Genomic DNA, 18,007 nt, shown 5'->3' with positions numbered 1-18,007 from the left:
TCTCTCTCTCTCTCTCTCTCTCTCTTTTACACTGAAGTCTGGAGGCTATAGAAACAAATGCACAGCAGTATGAATATGCACCAGCACCCTGCTAGGATGCCAAACACATCACAAGCTAAGAGAAACTGCTTGTGGCTGTTGATTTGTACCACAATTTACTGACTCCACGACTGTGTTAAAAACACACTCTTAAGAAATGAAGCAATGAACACACACACACACCTGACCTTCCTGTATGAGCTCAATAAGAAAGGTTTAACAGACGGAGTGTGTGGTAATGTTAATCTAATGTGGCATCGACTTTCCCTCCTGAGTGTATCGATCCCCTCTTTAACCAGCTTGTCTTTTAACGTACAGCAGAGCCGGGCTGCAAATTACAGTCATACTCATTGAGCCTGTCTTCAGCTTCCCTGTAGACTACTCTCAAATGCCACTTTATTGGAAACACATAATTTGCTGGTTTACAGTTTGAGACTGAAGCCCATCTGTTGATCAGATGTCTGATTTGACTGCCCTCGGGCTGAACATTTTTTGGGTGGTGGACCCACTCTCAACCCAGCAGTGGCATTAGAAATGTGTATCACATGGGATAAGAAATTCATATGGGATAAGAAATCTCCGAAATCTCAGAAATTACAGAATTTGGAGGGACTACTTGTCACTGCCAAAAAAGATAATAACTTAATAATCTTATAACCAACTTATAATAATAATAATGTTATTTTAGTGTGAAAATTAGCAGCTACATGTGTATAACACATATGTAGACTATAGGCTATGCAACACAGTGGCGGCCCTGCACCTGTGGGGAGTCCTCTGGTTGGTCTTTTGCATTTGACTGAGGTTTACCACATACTTGAATGAACCAAGGTATCTGTGCCATGCACAACGAAATAAATGCCATCTCGAGCGCAGACACCACAGAATTACTATAACTAGATATTATTTTTACAGCTTGTTTTACAGAAGGTAAAAGCCGGCAAAATCTTTGCTTACATGGGAGCGTACAAATGACTGACATGACATGGCACATACAGAATTAAAATCACATCAATTCTGCTAATAATTAAATTACCCCACCTCCCCATGTAAAACGAATCCTGTCTGAATAGTGATTAGTTCAAGGTGTATGCAGCTGTATGTTCATCAGAGGATGAGGACGTGGATGGACAAATGTGTTTTTTTGAGGGTTTTGACGAGTAAGAGCCTGAGATTGCTTTTCTGTGATTGGCTGGAGGCCTACCTGGTACCAGCTGTAGGCCCTATCAGATGGGTTGATAAGAAGTGTGAGGATCTTGGCTTTGGGCAGCAACGCTGCAGCTCTTTTGGGCGTGTCTTCTGAGGGGAAGTAGTTGGCGCTCTTCTCAAACAGGAAGTCTGTGCTGACGTTGGACGGCACAGGGAAAAACTCCATATACCTTAGAGAAGACGCAGACACACGCAGTTTAGAACAGAGGTCTCAGAGGTTTGTGCACACAGGCTGTGGACTCAAGAGTTACTTTTTCTTAACCCCTTAATGCAGCAAGACTTATTTCACACTAAGGTGTATTACTCAGTAACTACAGGGACTTCTGTACAAACTGGTGCGGCTTTCCGCCTTCCCCTCGGTCCATAGGCTGTTTAAGTGATTAATCTAAATTACACCTTAAAAATGCTGAAAAAAGGTCCTTTGAGCAATGTCACAGAACTGCTTTGGGTTCAATAAAGAACCATATGTGTAATAGATATATGAGTGTAAAGAAGCTTTAAAGCAGCATTATGTACTTACGCACTATGAACTAGCATTATGCACTGTAGCTTTAAAATAACAGCTTAAAAATGATGTTGATGCTCCATTGACTTGTAATAGGGAGAATAGTGTCTCTACCACTACTACTCTGAACTCAGCATGCTCCTAACTGCACTATGTAACTTACGTGTAGCGCTGTTTGTGTCATATTTGTGTAAAGTCCTCTCTCTCATGTCTATCTTATGTCTGAAGCGTGTACTTCTTCAGTGGTGGCTCATAACGTGAATTACACTTATCGACTATAGTGAGAGCCCAAGAGCAAGAAATGACAATTCTATACATGACAGCTTAAACACCTTACGGAAACAACCTTTATGGAACCTAAAAGTTTTTCTTCTAAGGCACTAATCAAAGAACCTTTTGAAGCACCTTCATTTTTATACTCTATTTTAACACAAAGGTGAAAGAAACGGACTCTTGGGCAGAAAGATGATGTTACATGAGGATGATTGGGCTATAAATACCCGCGGGGTGTGTGACGAAATTTATATATTGAGAAGAGGTGGTACAGTGCAGTGAATGCCTCGTTGGATGTGTGGAAAACAGGTTGCAAAGCAGATGTTAATGATTGGCTAAAAAAAGGGATTGCATATGGGCGTGGCAAAGGCCATTGTGTGAGGGAAGTAGCTATATCTGCAGGTGTATGGAAGCATACGATCATACGGGTCTACCGGCAGTTGCAAAAAATCCCAATTCTTGTCAGAATTGTGAAAAACACTTTGCTTCCAGACAAGAATTGCTTCTAGAAGTCAATGCAAGTACTTTACAACCAATTTCTAAAAACAAATGTCCGCAGGGAACTGCATACCATCCAACGAGACACTCACTGCACTGTACCACCTTCTATAAATTCTGTCACACATCCCACAGGTATTTATAGCCCAATCATCCTCATGCACCACCATCTGCAGGGGGCTGAAGTTACTACCACCTTAAACATGCAAGGTCACTAATTTTTTATATCTTATATCCACTGTTCAAATCTCCAAAATGTTCATTTCTCAGAAGAACTAACAAGAACAATTAACATAACAAGATGTGAAGTCTGGAGCCTTTCTGCTTCTTTACCAGTCAATGCCTTTGTGGTAGTTGTTGGTGTTGAAGAACTGCACCTCCTCAAAGGTCTTTGAGCTGGGGAAGCTGCTGGAGATGGAGGGATGCATGAGAAGAAAGAGGTAGAGTGCGGTGGTGCCTGAGGAGGAGAGGGAGGAAAGGAGACAGACAGAAAGACAGACCGGTGAGACCTTGTGCGGATAAGATAGTGTCATATGTACAGTTCCCACAGTTAGAGAGTAGCACATGGAGCTGGTAGATATCAGCTGAAGACAGAGAGGATGTGCTGTGATCAATACTCTATTTGCAGCATGGATTTTTCAGCACGCTTGTGCGTAAGCGGGATGTGTGTACCGCACATACACTACAGAGCACTACAGAATGTTGGGAAGCATTTTTTATAAAAGAAAATATGAAATAAATAAAATACTAAAAAATATGCATTGGTCACTCATCATATAGAAATGAGCAGTATTACACAGTTTGTTTCCTTGTGGCTTACATGGTGTTATGCATTTTCTGATTAAGCAAGAACCATTGTTCCACTGTGTTTTGGAACCCCAACCGTTCCTCTAAACTGTTCACAGTCTTTGAAGAAGGACAGTTTTGATGAAAAACTGTTGTTTACAGAAAGTAAAATGGAAATGATTGATGATGTAGGTGTTGGTGTGCTTTTCATGCGGGACAGTAAAATCGAATCTCATCTTCGTCACATTCGGAACACATTTTACAAGTGTAAACAGAATCCGGTAGATCAAACAGGCCCGTTGAGCTGGAGAAGTATTTAGGAACTGGTCAATGTGAGACATTGCCCTTATCAAAAGTTTTTATATAATATTCTAAAGTAAGGACACCGCACGGAAACTGTCTTGATTTTAGGTAAAAATGCTTTCTTTGACCTGATTCAAATATACACATTATTTTCTCCCCCTGAATCAAATCAATGACATTAACACAATTAGCATATTTCAGTTTACACTGTAACAAATCTGTTTTACTGGGTTGCCTTAGTTTTTGAATGAATTAAATTAACAGAATAAAAAAAACATGTTTAAGTTAAAACACTTTTTTATATGTACTTTATGAAATTATTATTATTATTTTTTTATTAACTATATTTGCATGTCCGTTTTGTTTAGTGCAGATGTTCTTAAGACTAAAATACTGGTGAAAGATCACTGCGCACTTCCACTGGTCTGTGTGTTCTTGTAAAAGTCAGTATGGATGTGTAAGCATGTGTATGTGTGGGTGAGATAGAGGGTGTGAATGTGTGTGTGTGTGTGTGTGTGTGTATGAGTGTTTCATGAGTTTGTGCTGGTGCAGAAAGAAAGCAGAAAGTGTCTAACAAGCAGCGAGTCCTGACACCAATCAAACTGCTTTAGCTAGACAGCACAGCCAACTCTTTCTCTCTCTCTCTCTCTCTCTCTCTCTCTCTCTCTTTCTGTCTCTTTCTGTCTCTGTCTCTCATGTTCTCATTTCTTTTCCTTCTTCAGTCGCTCTCTTTATCCTCACCGTCTCTCACTTTCTCCCTCCCTATCTCTCTCTCTCCCTCCTTATCTCTATCTCCTTTCTCTATATCTATCACTCTCTCCCAACACCTCTCTCTCTTTCTCTATCTCTCTGTCTCTCACTCCCTCTCTCTCTCTCTCTCTCTCTCTTTCTCTCTCTTGCTCTCTCTCTCTCTCTCTCTCTCTCTCTCTCTCCAGGGTGTGTGTCTGTATTGTTCTTCTTCAGCGTGTCTAATGCCTCTGGTTGCACTTTCATCAGTGCCAGCTATACAAGGTGAGATGTGATGGGAGATCAAGGGGAACAACTGAGCGGGCACACACACACACACACACACACACACACACACACACACAAACAGCCTTGAATCTTTGCAGGAGAAAACAGTAAAGGATGAGCACAAACACTCACACACACACACACACACACACACACACACACACACACACACACACACACACATAAACATGTTTTTTATTGCTCCACCAAAAACATCTGCACTAAAATCATTCTATTATTTTAAAATGTGTTAAACATCAATATTTTGCTACTTTGACCATCTCCCCAACCCAGACCATAAAACTTCTGCTACAGTAAACTCCTGCTGATTTATTCCTTAAATGTATCATTTGCATTCATATCTAACCAACTGTTACATATTTTTGCACATCATCCAAAATTAGGTTACCACAAGAGGCACCACTTGATTTAAGCATGTATTCCTCTTGATTATGTAGCAGATCATTTATGCCGCTATGGCAATATTTACTATCAAAAACGAACTACATTTTTCAAACAAACCTATTGTTTATTTTCAGGCTAAATATTAATATCAGCTTGTAGAATCTTATCTGATCAAAAATCTGACTCCTTCAACTATGATTAAACAAAGCTTTACTGAATAATTGTCATGTGTCTGATTTAGGAGAGACAGGTATAGCAGTCTAAACTTATCTTGCTGTAAAAAATGACTTAAGAAGAGTAACAGCTCGAAAACGACATATGATGGAACTGTGTTGTTGATTTTCTATGTAAGAATTTGTACAAATTCTGGTAGTGCACACTACCAACCAATGTAAAGCACGGTAACGGATTGTTTGCTTAATTTAACATGTTAGAAAGAAATTAAGCATATAATGACACAGACAAAGATTATGGCACATTTAATACGTCAAATCTATAGAAAGTGTGCTGTAAAATTAGCAGAAAATAACGGCTAACGGATATATTGATTTGCCCCAAACAAACACACACACAGTTGCCCATTATTTCATTACCTATAAAATGTCATTACCTGTTTTCTGGGGTCCAACAACCATAAACTTGGGGAGTCGGTCGCATGTCTTCTCCTTAGACCAGATATCCTTGTGTCTCTTGTCATCACATGGGTTCTGCACAAACATACAAATTATTATCTATTATCAATCAATACACACAATGAGGCCGAATGTGTTGACACAGACAACCAAAGTATTTGCTTTATAATGCTGCTTTTTATATTGTATCAATGAACTCTGTTCATGATAAATGGATAATAGAAATGCTCCAAAACAACTTATAAAATATAAAAAATATATACTGACAAACAGTCACTGATACTAACACAGATGTATTCATTCAGGAAACAGGTAGGGTTTAACTATTGGCTCATGTAAAAGTACTTAAATATGACTATGTAAATAAGTAAACCCTTTGGAATGATCTGGATTTCTGCATTGATTACTAATAAAATGTGGTCACAGTTATAGGCAAACACAATCTGACTAAACTAATAACTCACGCAGTTGTACTGTTCATGTCTTTTATTGACCACACTGAGTAAACATCCACAGTGCAGGCTAGACAAAGTAAGTGAATCTCTGAGTTAATGTAAGTACAAAGGCAGCTTGTGATCTCAAGCTAAATGGATGTAGATTATTTATCAAAACAGTGACCCAAAGCACACAAATAAGTCAGTGGCATGTCCTGAAGAGGAATGTGCATGACATGTATCCCAGTAATACTGATGAACGGAAACATGTTTGCATGGAGAAATGGTCCAAAGTCCTCCTCAATGTTGTGCAAATCTGACTGCTGCTTTTTCTAGCCTGCACTGTGGATCAGTTTGCTCCATAAAAGACATGGACATTACAACTGTGTGTGTTATTAGTTTAGTCAGATTGTGTTGGTCTCTTAGATAAAGATGAGACCACATTTAATTAATTTTGCTTTTCTCCTAAACATGTTACATGGAAATTTGAATGTATTTTTATAGTAATTTAAAAATGCCACCATTAGTAACACAGCAAAAAAAAAACTGCACCTAAACTTACAAAAAGCACAAATTATTGTAAAGTATTAGCATGTAAACTAACTGGCAGCATTTAGAATATTTTCATATTTTCCTTTATTATATTTTACTGTACACTTGGTCCTCACAATGCAGCAATGCAAGTACACACACACACACACACACACACACACACACACACACACACACACACACACATTCGATTCTTTCATTTTATTACACACACAAGTGCACATCTCTTTCTCTCTTTTGTTTCTCTGTGTGTCAGTCTCTGTCTATAAACACTGACCTGCCAGAGTGGGTTCCTCTGCTCGGGGAAGAGTGTGAAGTAGTAGTGCGCTAGCTGAAGAGGGGGGAGTGTGTGCAGTCTCAGGTTGGTCCAGCATTTCAGGAAGTTAGCCAGGTTCACAAACGTGTACAGACCCAGACGGTCATTTCCATAGTTAGAGAGATGAGTCATGAAGATACTGATCTGTGGAGCAACAGACAGACAGACATTTCATTAGACAAAACAACCAGATATAGACAATAGACACCTCCACCTGTGTATATATATATATATATATATATATATATATATATATATATATATATATATATATATATATATACAGTTAGTTTTGGCCATGCAAGCTGATTGGTTGTGAGCTGATCATTCTAACCATGCTGTTTTTTCGCCATGACAGCACTTTTTTTTCACATCCACTGTATCACTCCACTGAACGCTGTTGCTATAAATCATATACTGAACCAAGAAGTACTGTGAAAGCCCTGAGCAACACAAAACAAGAAGGACCTAAAGCAAAACTATAAGGACTATAAGGACACAAATACACAATAACAAACAACAAACTGACATTTGATGATTTGAGCGGGAGTTTAATTCAGGGGTCTATGTATGGAGCTAGAGAAAGAACTGCTGGCTGTATGCTAAGTGAATGGAGTTTGTTGCTGTGACATAGCAAAAAGTTTCTTGTTCAGGAACTATAATACGGCAGAAGGAAATGCTAACATTAAAACATGTGAAATGCTATGTTTATGGCTCAATTTAATTATTTCTTACTTAATTAATTTACTAACTTAACTAAAATTACTAAATTAATTTCTTATTTTCCGGACTGTTGTATAAAAGCCATTGACAACCACTGCTGTAATAAAATACGGTACTTGCTCGTGTCTGCTTCATTACAGTGCTTCATTATGTTAAATCAGGTGATGGAGCTGGTGATGAAATTGAACAAATATCCACATGCTGGAGAAATCGGAAACCATGCTTGGTCCTTCAGACTACCTCACAAGAGCTTGTCTACTTTCTTCAAAGAAAGAAACTCTTGTTAATTTTTACTTTATTTTTTATTTACCTTTTATTCAACTCTTCTGGAGTTGCTGACAGAAATGACGTTACATAATGTACTTAGTTGCCTAAAACCTAATATACCTGCATATATATATATATATATATTAATTATTACTTATTACTTTTACATTTATAACAGCTCATTTTTTGCCCACACTTACACTTTCATTGGATCCACATACACTTATAATTAAGATTAAACTTGAATAATCTTTTTAAAACTCTAAAGAACCAACTTAATATAAGGATTCTTTACACTAACATTTCTCTATTACAAACATGGTTCCTTATGGAACGTAAAGTTATTTTATGGAATCGCTCAAAAGACCTTTTGTAGCATCTTTATTTTTAAGACTGTAGCGGTGTGGAACAACGGTGATGACTCCATTTGAATCTGGGAGGCAGCTGACTGCAGATCGGTCAGTTTGGGCCCAAAATAGAAATGCTGTACAAACATTTCACTATATTGGTATATTTCACTATATACGGCACATTGCCAGGTGCAATCTAGACAACACCCATGAACCCTCCTGGGAATTTCCTGAATATTGTACTGGAAATCCTGCAGGTATTTGCTAGGTCAACACCAGCCTCATCGCCAATGCTCCCATTTAATTACTGGTATATTCTCCAGTAAGGGTGAATGTGTAGAAAGGGCTTTAGTAAGTCAAACCCAACGATAATTTGTATTTTTATTACACCCCTTAGATAGAACACTGAGGGTCACTTAAAGAAACCGAAGCTATAAAAGAAAACAGTCATGGAAGTGGATCAAAGTGAGGACCCATTTTGGGTCTTTTAGAACAATGGCCCTCAAACTGGTCCTCAGGGACCCCAGACAGTCCACATTTTCGCTCTGTCCCGACGTGTTGCAAGTTAGGTTGATGAGAAAAAATAGAAACAACAGCTTTAGAGTTTACAGGTTTACAGTGTGTGCAAGAGAGAGAAAGCAAGGAACCAGTGAAAGCAAACATTAGGGTCATACAGCAGCAATGCTGTGGTTGGGCCTGTAGATGGCAGTAGTACAGTGATTTGTATAGAGTGTTGTACAATGGTGTGTAGCAGTGGTTAGGATACGAGAGTTAGGTTTAAGGGTACATTAAGAGTGAGCTTGAATCAAGAGGAGGTGTAAGTTATGGGTGGCAGAGATCCGCTTCTGTGGCTGTGTGATGAACCAGACTCCAGACTCCACGCCAACCTTTCTGCTACTTCACCACATTTGCTTGCTTAACATTTTCAGCTGATGTGGAACTTTCCAGATGATTGATGTTTGTGCATGTGTGTATGGTGCCCTTGACAGCAGAAGGTCAGTAAATGGCAACAGAATGCAGCCTTGGCGATCTGAATAAAGCAATTAGCAAGTCGAAGCTAGCAGCGGGAGGCATGCTAGTCTGAAAAGCATCACGCAGACTCTGTTTAACACCCCGGCGAACAGCTTTTGTATTCGGACGTGGCCGTTTCCGACAAAGGTACACACATTACTAACTGTCCGGCAGGATTTGAGCCACCGCTGTGATTGAGTCTCCTAGCAACCATAGGGGTATTTTCATGTGTTCGATCCATATGTGCTCAGTAAGGGTTCGTTAATTTACTCACACTGTCTTATTGCCAGCTTCTGGGCAGCACTAGTCCTCTCAGGGGGATGTTCAATCACCACCCTCGTCTTGGCACAAAGTGTGGTGACGTAAGAGCAAGAGGATGTGTTCACTTGGTGCTCGGCTACACTATAATTTCGACGTGGGACGTTCGCTCGCTCACAGGGCTTTTATGATTACAATCGATACAATTAGCAAGGGGCTGCTATCCTAGCGCCTACAATGACATTAATGGAGTCAGGTCAATAATGGTAGAGATCCTAAACTTCACTCTCAAGATGAATTAGAGATGAGAAGAAAAGCTTTACTACGGGGTGCTTCTCAGAACCAAGAACCTGAAAAATGGACTTGCACTCGATATACCTTGCTGAGTTGCGTCAAAGAAATGCACTTGCAAGAAAGAACCCAACACCTTAAAGCTACGTTTACACAATAAACCTCATTCCTCAGCTTCAGGTTTACATTCGTGTGGACATTCTGAATTGTGCCACATGTGCCAGCATACATCACATTCCCAAGCAATGAAATCACACGAGTAAACCACCAGATTTCTGTCATTCTCTTTTCTTAGAAAATCGAGCAATTAAGAAATTGGTACTGTCGGTTTGGTACTGTCCATTAACCCACCTATTCATATCTCCCCATAACACTAGCAATGCAACAAACATAAGAAGGGTAAGAGCATAACACATGTCTCCTCCAATACATGCAAAGCCTGCCACCACCTCTCTTCGAACTTTTTAACCGGGCAACCGACACACTCAGAGGAAAGTGCCGGGGTCTCTAGTTACACTGCAATAATCCGGCCTATAGTGGTTGAGCAAAGAACTCCTCTCCAACTGTTAAGCTGGTGGGTGGATCAATCATGCTTCGAGCTTGCGCTGCAGCCAGTGTCATGGGGAAAGTTTTAATGGTTCAGGAAGAATGGATTCAGTTAAACAAAAGCAAATTGCAGAAGCAAACAGCACACCATCTGCAAAAAAACTGATGATGATAAGAGGATGGCTTCTACAGCAGGATAACTATCCTAATCACACACCTCAGGAGTTAGAAGCTGAAGGGTTTGCCATGGCCCTCACAATTCCCTGACCTAAACATCATTGAACATCTGTGGATAGATCAAAAGAGCTGTACTGCATGACATGCTCATATCTATAAACAATGTAATTTGACATCATAAAAGGATGTAAAAGGGGTAAAAAGGAAAATCGTGTACGTTTTTTGCTCTGAACTCCTGAGTATTGGAATTGTACTCAGGCATGAAAAGATGACATCAAGAGAGTGTATGAGAAGGCAGACTGAGAAACACCTCAGCTCTCCATGCAAAGAGCAGAGAAGAGACGAGAGCAGGAGTTTTACTGGGTCTCCATGCTTGACTGGTTTAGTAGGTTGTGAATGTGGAGAGGGGGAATGGGAATAAGTGGCCTAGTTTAATACAGACACACCAGTCAATGCAGGCAGCCATTTCTCCTTCTCTAATAACACTGCTCACCACAAAGTCCTCTGGCAAACAATGAATTCACTCATTCAAAACCCAACACAAACCCCACCTCAAACTGTCCCGCAACTTCAGATAGTTCAAACCACTTCTGATGGTAGGTAGATGTTGACTACACTAGCTGATGGTAGGTAGATGTTGACTACACTAGCTGATGGTAGATAGATGTTAATTACTCTAGCTGATGGTAGGTAGATGTTGACTACACTAGCTGATGGTAGGTAGATGTTGACTACACTAGCTGATGGTAGATAGATGTTAATTACTCTAGCTGATGGTAGGTAGATGTTGACTACACTAGCTGATGGTAGGTAGATGTTGACTACTCTAGCTGATGGTAGATAGATGTTAACTACAGTAGCTGATGGTAGGTAGATGTTGACTACTCTAGCTGATGGTAGATAGATGTTAACTACAGTAGCTGATTGTAGGTAGATGTTAACTACAGTAGCTGATGGTAGGTAGATGTTGACTACTCTAGCTGATGGTAGGTAGATGTTGACTACATTAGCTGATGGTAGTTAGATGTTAACTACACTAGCTGATGGTAGGTAGATGTTGACTACTCTAGCTGATGGTAGATAGATGTTAACTACACTAGCTGATTGTAGGTAGATGTTAACTACAGTAGCTGATGGTAGGTAGATGTTGACTACTCTAGCTGATGGTAGATAGATGTTAACTACACTAGCTGATTGTAGGTAGATGTTAACTACTCTTGCTTATAGCAGTTAGACGCTGACTACACTAGCTGATTGTAGCTGGATGCCAATTACTGTTGTTGATGTTAGCTAGATGTTAACTAGTTGACGCCTCTATACTACCAGGCACCCAAACTACCTTTATTTTTCCTTTCTTTTTTGATTGTTTTTCCTTTCAGCAGCTAATAGATAACACTTTTATTAGCTCTTACTTTTACTCGAATATCAAAATATGACAAGCTGCATATCCCTACTTTTATGAAGTTCAATTCTTTAGCACCAGGTTGACTGTGTTTGTCCTGCATTTGAACAGCTTTGTATTCATAAAAAAAGATAATGTTAATTTAAACTGTTAAACAAAACAATTTCCTGAATTCAGTGCTATAAATGTTTTTTTCCCCATATCATTGCTTTGAGCATTGTGATATTACACTTGGTATCAGTATTGAAATCAATATTCAGCATGGAGACAACCCTACTTTTCAATTTCCTTAGCAGAAAAAAAAGTGTATTTGTAGAAATGAAAATGTCTATACCTTCTCATACAAGGAAATAACTGATCCATTTCCTCACAGTCAGTAAAGCACATTCGTACTGTGATGTTTTTAAATGTATATGGTCACTTGATGACAGGTTTTACATCAGACATTGACTAAAAGCAGTTATTTACGTGCTGGAGGGTTCAGTAGACAGCAGACATTGGTGTGAAACCACCGCGTTTGAGCTCACACTCCCCTGGCTTTCTGAAGGTTGGCACGGTGATGGTGTTGAGACTTGATTGACGGATGGGTCGCTAGGCGACTGTAAGTGAGGTGTGTAATGATACGAGTTTAGCGGATAGCAGATTCACACTCTTGCTTTACACCTACAAGCTACAGAAACATGCACACACACTACGCATACAGCCACAAGCTCAAACACGGATATAGAGACCTCCAGGGAAGGATGCTACTTCTTTAACAGAGAAATACAAGCACAAATACTGGGATCTGTTCACTGTTCTCTTTATTGCTGTTGCTAAATACTGCTGTAGCACCGAAACTAACTCTAAGATTTACCTCAGAAATCAAAAGAAAGTCTTTCCATTCTTACAAAACCCACGCTTGCTGTAAAAACAAACAAATAACTTAGTGGGGACAAGCCAAATGTCCACACAACTCATTCTGAAAAAGGGCATAGGGTAAATGCATGGGTAGTTAACAAATACACAGATAATTTGTCCTATGGTGTGATGAAAAAACACAAATCTTAAATGATATACTATCTTCACTGTCTGACAATTTCCTACTATCTTTGAAAATGAATGAATTATTTAAGTTATTTAGATTTTATTTTATATATTTATTTAATAATATTATTACTTTACTATATACTTTATTACTTTTTTATGAATAGCAACCATTTCTTCCCCATGACTTGTTGAACTTTTCAATTTTTTTCAATAAGTCGATCATCTTTTCAATCCCAATATATTAATCACTTATGCAAAATAGTCTATAATAATGTAGTTGAACACACTGTTCTGCACATACCGTAATATAATTTAGGGGCGTCTCTAATTGGGGTGTCACACACCCAGAATTTGTAAAACTATGCCAGAGTTACTAATCAACATTTGTGTGCTTTTCTTAGCAATTTCTTAAAGTTAGATTTTATTGAATCATACTTGAGTCAATCACAATATTGGATATTTTTGAGATTTGGTTTAAATATAAAATAAATATAAATATAAAAATAAATAAAAAAACAATAACAGCCGCTCCATGAAAAAAAAAATGATTTAATCATTTACTGTTCTTTAAAATTACTTAATTAATACTGTTCAAAATTATGTTGACTTTTATCATGTGCGTCAGTAAAAATATCATACCATGTAAAAAACCCACATACATAGTGGGGCAAGATGAGAGAGTTCTGTACCTATCATCATAGGTACACTTCAACTATGAGAGACAAAATAAGAAAAAGACTTTAAAGACTTTATTTAAAGACTTTATTTGCAAATTATGGTGGGAAATAAGTATTTGGTCACCCACAGACAAGCAAAATTTCTGTCTTTCTTCTTTAAGAAGCTCTTCTGTTCTCCACTCGTTACCTGTATTAATGACACCTGTTTGACCTCGTTATCTGTATAAAAGACACCTGTCCACTGCCTCAAACAGTCAGACTCCAAACTTAACCATGGCCAAGACCAAAGAGCTGTCGAAGGACACCAGGAAGAAAATTGTAGACCTGCACCAGGCTGGGAAGGAGTGAATCGATATCAATAGGCAAGCAGGCTGGTATGAATAAATCAACGGTGGGAGCAATTGTAAGAAAATGGAAGACATACAAGACCATTGATAATCTCTCTTGATCTGGGGCCCTACGCAAGATCTCATCCTATGGGGTCAAAATGATCATGGGAACGAGTAACGAAAGAGTGTCTCTGTAAAAGGTCGTTGGAGTGGCCTAGCCAGTCTCCAGACCTCAACCCCATAGAAAATTTGTGGAGGGAGCTGAAAGTCATTGTTGCTCAGCAACAGCCCCAAAACATCACTGCTCTAGAGGGGATCTGCATGGAGGAATGGGTCAAAATACCAGCTGCAGTGTGTGCAAACTTGGTGAAGACTTACAGGAAACGTTTGACCTCTGTCATTGTCAACAAAGGTTATGTTACAAAGTATTGAGTTGAACTTTTGTTGTTGACCAAATACTTATTTTCCACCATAATTTACAAATACATTCTTTAAAAATGCTACAATGTGATTTCCTCATAGGTGAAGTGTAGCTATGGTGAAAATGACAGACCTCTCTCGTCTTTCTAAGTAGGAGAACTTCAGTTCACAATCAGTGGCTGACTAAATACTTTTTTGTGAAATCTGCATATGCTACAAAATGCAAAGGCCTTCATCGGCTGATCCGAAACCTTTTTACACAAGTTTGTATTCCTGACTTTGTTGGGTCTTTCCACTTTCCTCTGTAGCGAAATGTGGCTGCAAATACAGTTAACCCAACCCTAACCCTACTCTCAGGATCTAAAATAAACCATTTTTGCGGTTTTACCTTTTACAATAAGTGAGTTTATGTCCCCAGAAGTCAAAGGTCCCCACAATGTGACATATATTTCTACTTCTCATCAATCTGAGGACCTTTAGTACCCACAAAGCAGTAAAACACACACACACACATGCTCACGCTGACACCACTGCACTGCATTATGCTCACACACCCTCAGCGATACTGTTATTAAAGAGATGTCAGGTACAAAAGAGTAGCTGCTGTAAACTGCAGTGTGTAGCTATAAACTCTGAAACAGCACAGCGTTTTCCTGACCAATGGGATTTTTTATCTTCACCATAAAGAGGTTGATCAAGATATGATTTATACTGTGCTTCCAGCAATCAATAACACACACACAGCCTGAAGTAGTATAATTATACATACTGGTAACAAATGAGCTTGTATGCGTGCACACACACACACACACACACACACATACACACACAATTCATTTAACTTGGCAGAATACTGCCGAGAGAGAAAGCAAGAAAAGAGAGAGACAGACAGAGCCAGAGAGCTCCTTTCTCCTACACAAGAAATTTTCTTGCACAGATTTTAAACAGCTGATCCCAAATTATGGAAAACTTAGAGAACTGGGGAAAAAACGACACCGAGCACACACAGCAGCCTTTGCTGCACAGTATGTATCAGCATACGAGAGACTGAGAGACAGTGGCACTCTCCACACTCCATCACCAGGTAATGCTCTCCTGGCATTCACCAAACGGTGACTTGTCCATCAGATAGAGAAGCGTGATTTGTCACTCCACAAAACACGTTTCCACTGCTCCAGAGTCCAGTGGCGGTGGAGTGGAGTCCACCACTTCATATGAAGCTTGGCATTCTGTTTGGTGATTGCATGCAGCTATTTAACCAATGCAATTAATCTTCTGGTGTGCAGTTTCTGTAGGTTTGGAACTCTGCTTTGGAAGTTTGGAAGTTATGGAGTCGGCAGAGCGTTGGTGACTTTTTTGCAATATGCTCTTCAGCACTCTATAGGACTATCTAGAGCAGATAAACATGAACATTTTGGAACCATGCCTAATGCCAGGCGTGGGCTAGAGGGGTATAAAGCCCCCCAGTATTGAGCTGTGGAGCAGTGGAACTGTGTTCTCTGGAATGAGGCCTTCCATGGCAGTTACTGCAGAAGAAACAATGAATGAGCAGGTGTCCAAATACTTTTGCCCATATAGTATGTATTTACTACTACTGCCATTTCAACTGTCATTTCTGTTATTACTCTTGTAATGCTTTGGTAATACTGTGATCTTTACTACCCTGCCAATAAAGCTATAGTGAATCTTCAGAGACAAAGAAATAAAGACAGAGAGGAAGAGAGAGAGAGAGCGAGAGAGAGAGAGAGAGACAGAGAGAGAGAGACAGAGACAGTGAAAGAGGGACACACACACAGACAGGCACAGAGAGAGAAAGAGAGAGATCTAAAGGGCTCCAAACAGCTGTTCTTCCTGGAAGAAGGTTCAGGACCTGACAGGATTATAAATCACTTCTTTGGTAAAAGCATGAAATTTTAACCAGCACATAAACACACACAAACACACACACACACTGCATACAAACACATACACACACACACACACACACACCTACACTAAGAGACACACAGAAAGAGATCAGAGGGGCTCCATTATCATGGCTTTGATACTTCACCTCTCACTGTCGCTACAGGCAAGATTAAAGCACAAGTTTTAACTTAGCTCAAGAAAATGAGAGCGACACACACACACACACACACACACACACACACACACTCCCTCATTCAAAGAAACAGAGACCAACACACACACAAACACAGTTCACTATCATCTTCTGAACTATCAGCTGCATTGTAGAGTATTTCTACATGCTCGGGTTTCTACAAGATGGGTGCAGGACGCTGCCCACTCTGCACCAACAACAAACCCACCCCATCACACTACTGCACGTCTAGACCTGCTTCAGACAGCCTCCAAACACCTGGATATGCATGTTTACCTTAGTTTTAGTCACCACATTCTAGCCAAGTACTTGTTGTTACCGCAGTTCCAAGTATATCCAGGTGGCAAATATGTGTTAACTGTGTTTACACATGAACTGAAATCGACCGTGAACATTTTGAACATAGTTTAATATGCTGTCTGATGCTAACAGGCCTAACATAATGCATAAGGACCATCTCTGTCCACATGCTTCTTTCACTTTCAGTGACGGTTCTGTATCTCTCAGCTTGTCCAGAAATGCATGTATACAAAGCACAATTTGAATGAAGTAGAGCAGTGCAGTTAGCTGTTCTCAGAGTTTGGGTAATGTGGATGCCTGGTATTAATTTATAATGCAGTTGATTAAACCATCTCTAATTTATTTATTTTCAACATTTTTCATATCTTCACCGATGGACAGAAACCTTGTTTGACATAATGTTAGTTGGGCAGTTGTTCTTTACACGATGTCACAATTTTGTGATGAAGGCACTAAAAGAAATGAAGAAATTACTCTGAATAAAATAGTTTTACATAGACTTCCATTGAAAGGGAACAAGGTTTTTCCCGTCTCCTGTGAAGTTTTGGAGCCAAAATGAAGACTTTTATGTGACAGAGATGGTATGTTTGTCGTTTCATTAAGTGAAGATGCTAGGGTTATCACTGGTTATGGTTATGATGGGACAAATCAAATGTCCCCATGCGCAAACTCTGGCCTGGGGTCCACACTTCGTCCAGCCCAACAAGCCAAACAAATACTCAAGTACCCTAGCTGTCCATCACAACTTCTTACCCACTGCAATGCTCTAGACATGACTTTATCTAAAAAAAAAAAAAAAAAACAGAAGTGTGGAGAATCTCAAAATGTTAGAAATCACAGGGTGTGAAAAGCACTTAACACATACTGGATCTCGAATGGCTCCCTGCTCCATATGTAGTGCTTTACAGAGGTCATGTTACAGGGCTTTTCCGGTCAGTGTGCACCTTATATGTCCAGAAGTATCCAGACATCCCTGCTAATGAATGAGTTTAGCTACTTTACTTGCTGCCACTGTAAATATATTTTAACAGAATCTGTATGAATCTGTGAAACAACTATACACAAGAATACATTTTGTGATACAATTTTAAAAGTGAGCTAGGAAATCTCTCTCTCTCTCTCTCTCTCTCTCGCTGCTTGGCAGTTAAATTTTTGACCTA

The 18,007-nt window shown here is 39.4% G+C and overlaps 1 protein-coding gene across 4 annotated transcripts in view; it reads right to left on the bottom strand.

Annotated features, from left to right (window-relative positions):
• The window catches only part of ndst3 (N-deacetylase/N-sulfotransferase (heparan glucosaminyl) 3), a 126,870-nt gene that overhangs the window by 10,602 nt on the left and 98,261 nt on the right, over nucleotides 1–18,007 (bottom strand). For all 4 annotated transcript variants that reach the window (XM_072669916.1, XM_072669914.1, XM_072669917.1 and 1 more), the window contains exons 7-10: nucleotides 6,928–7,110; nucleotides 5,643–5,739; nucleotides 2,858–2,981; nucleotides 1,244–1,418 (exon numbers count right to left, since the gene is read on the bottom strand). In XM_072669916.1, coding sequence (XP_072526017.1) covers nucleotides 1,244–1,418; nucleotides 2,858–2,981; nucleotides 5,643–5,739; nucleotides 6,928–7,110 — 579 coding nt within the window. The remainder of the gene's footprint in view (nucleotides 1–1,243; nucleotides 1,419–2,857; nucleotides 2,982–5,642; nucleotides 5,740–6,927; nucleotides 7,111–18,007) is intronic.

The sequence above is a fragment of the Salminus brasiliensis genome, chromosome 24 (genome assembly GCF_030463535.1).
Source record: "Salminus brasiliensis chromosome 24, fSalBra1.hap2, whole genome shotgun sequence".
Lineage (NCBI taxonomy): Eukaryota > Metazoa > Chordata > Actinopteri > Characiformes > Bryconidae > Salminus > Salminus brasiliensis.
Note: the sequence above shows the minus strand (reverse complement) of the source record. Positions and strands in the feature narration are given on the sequence as shown.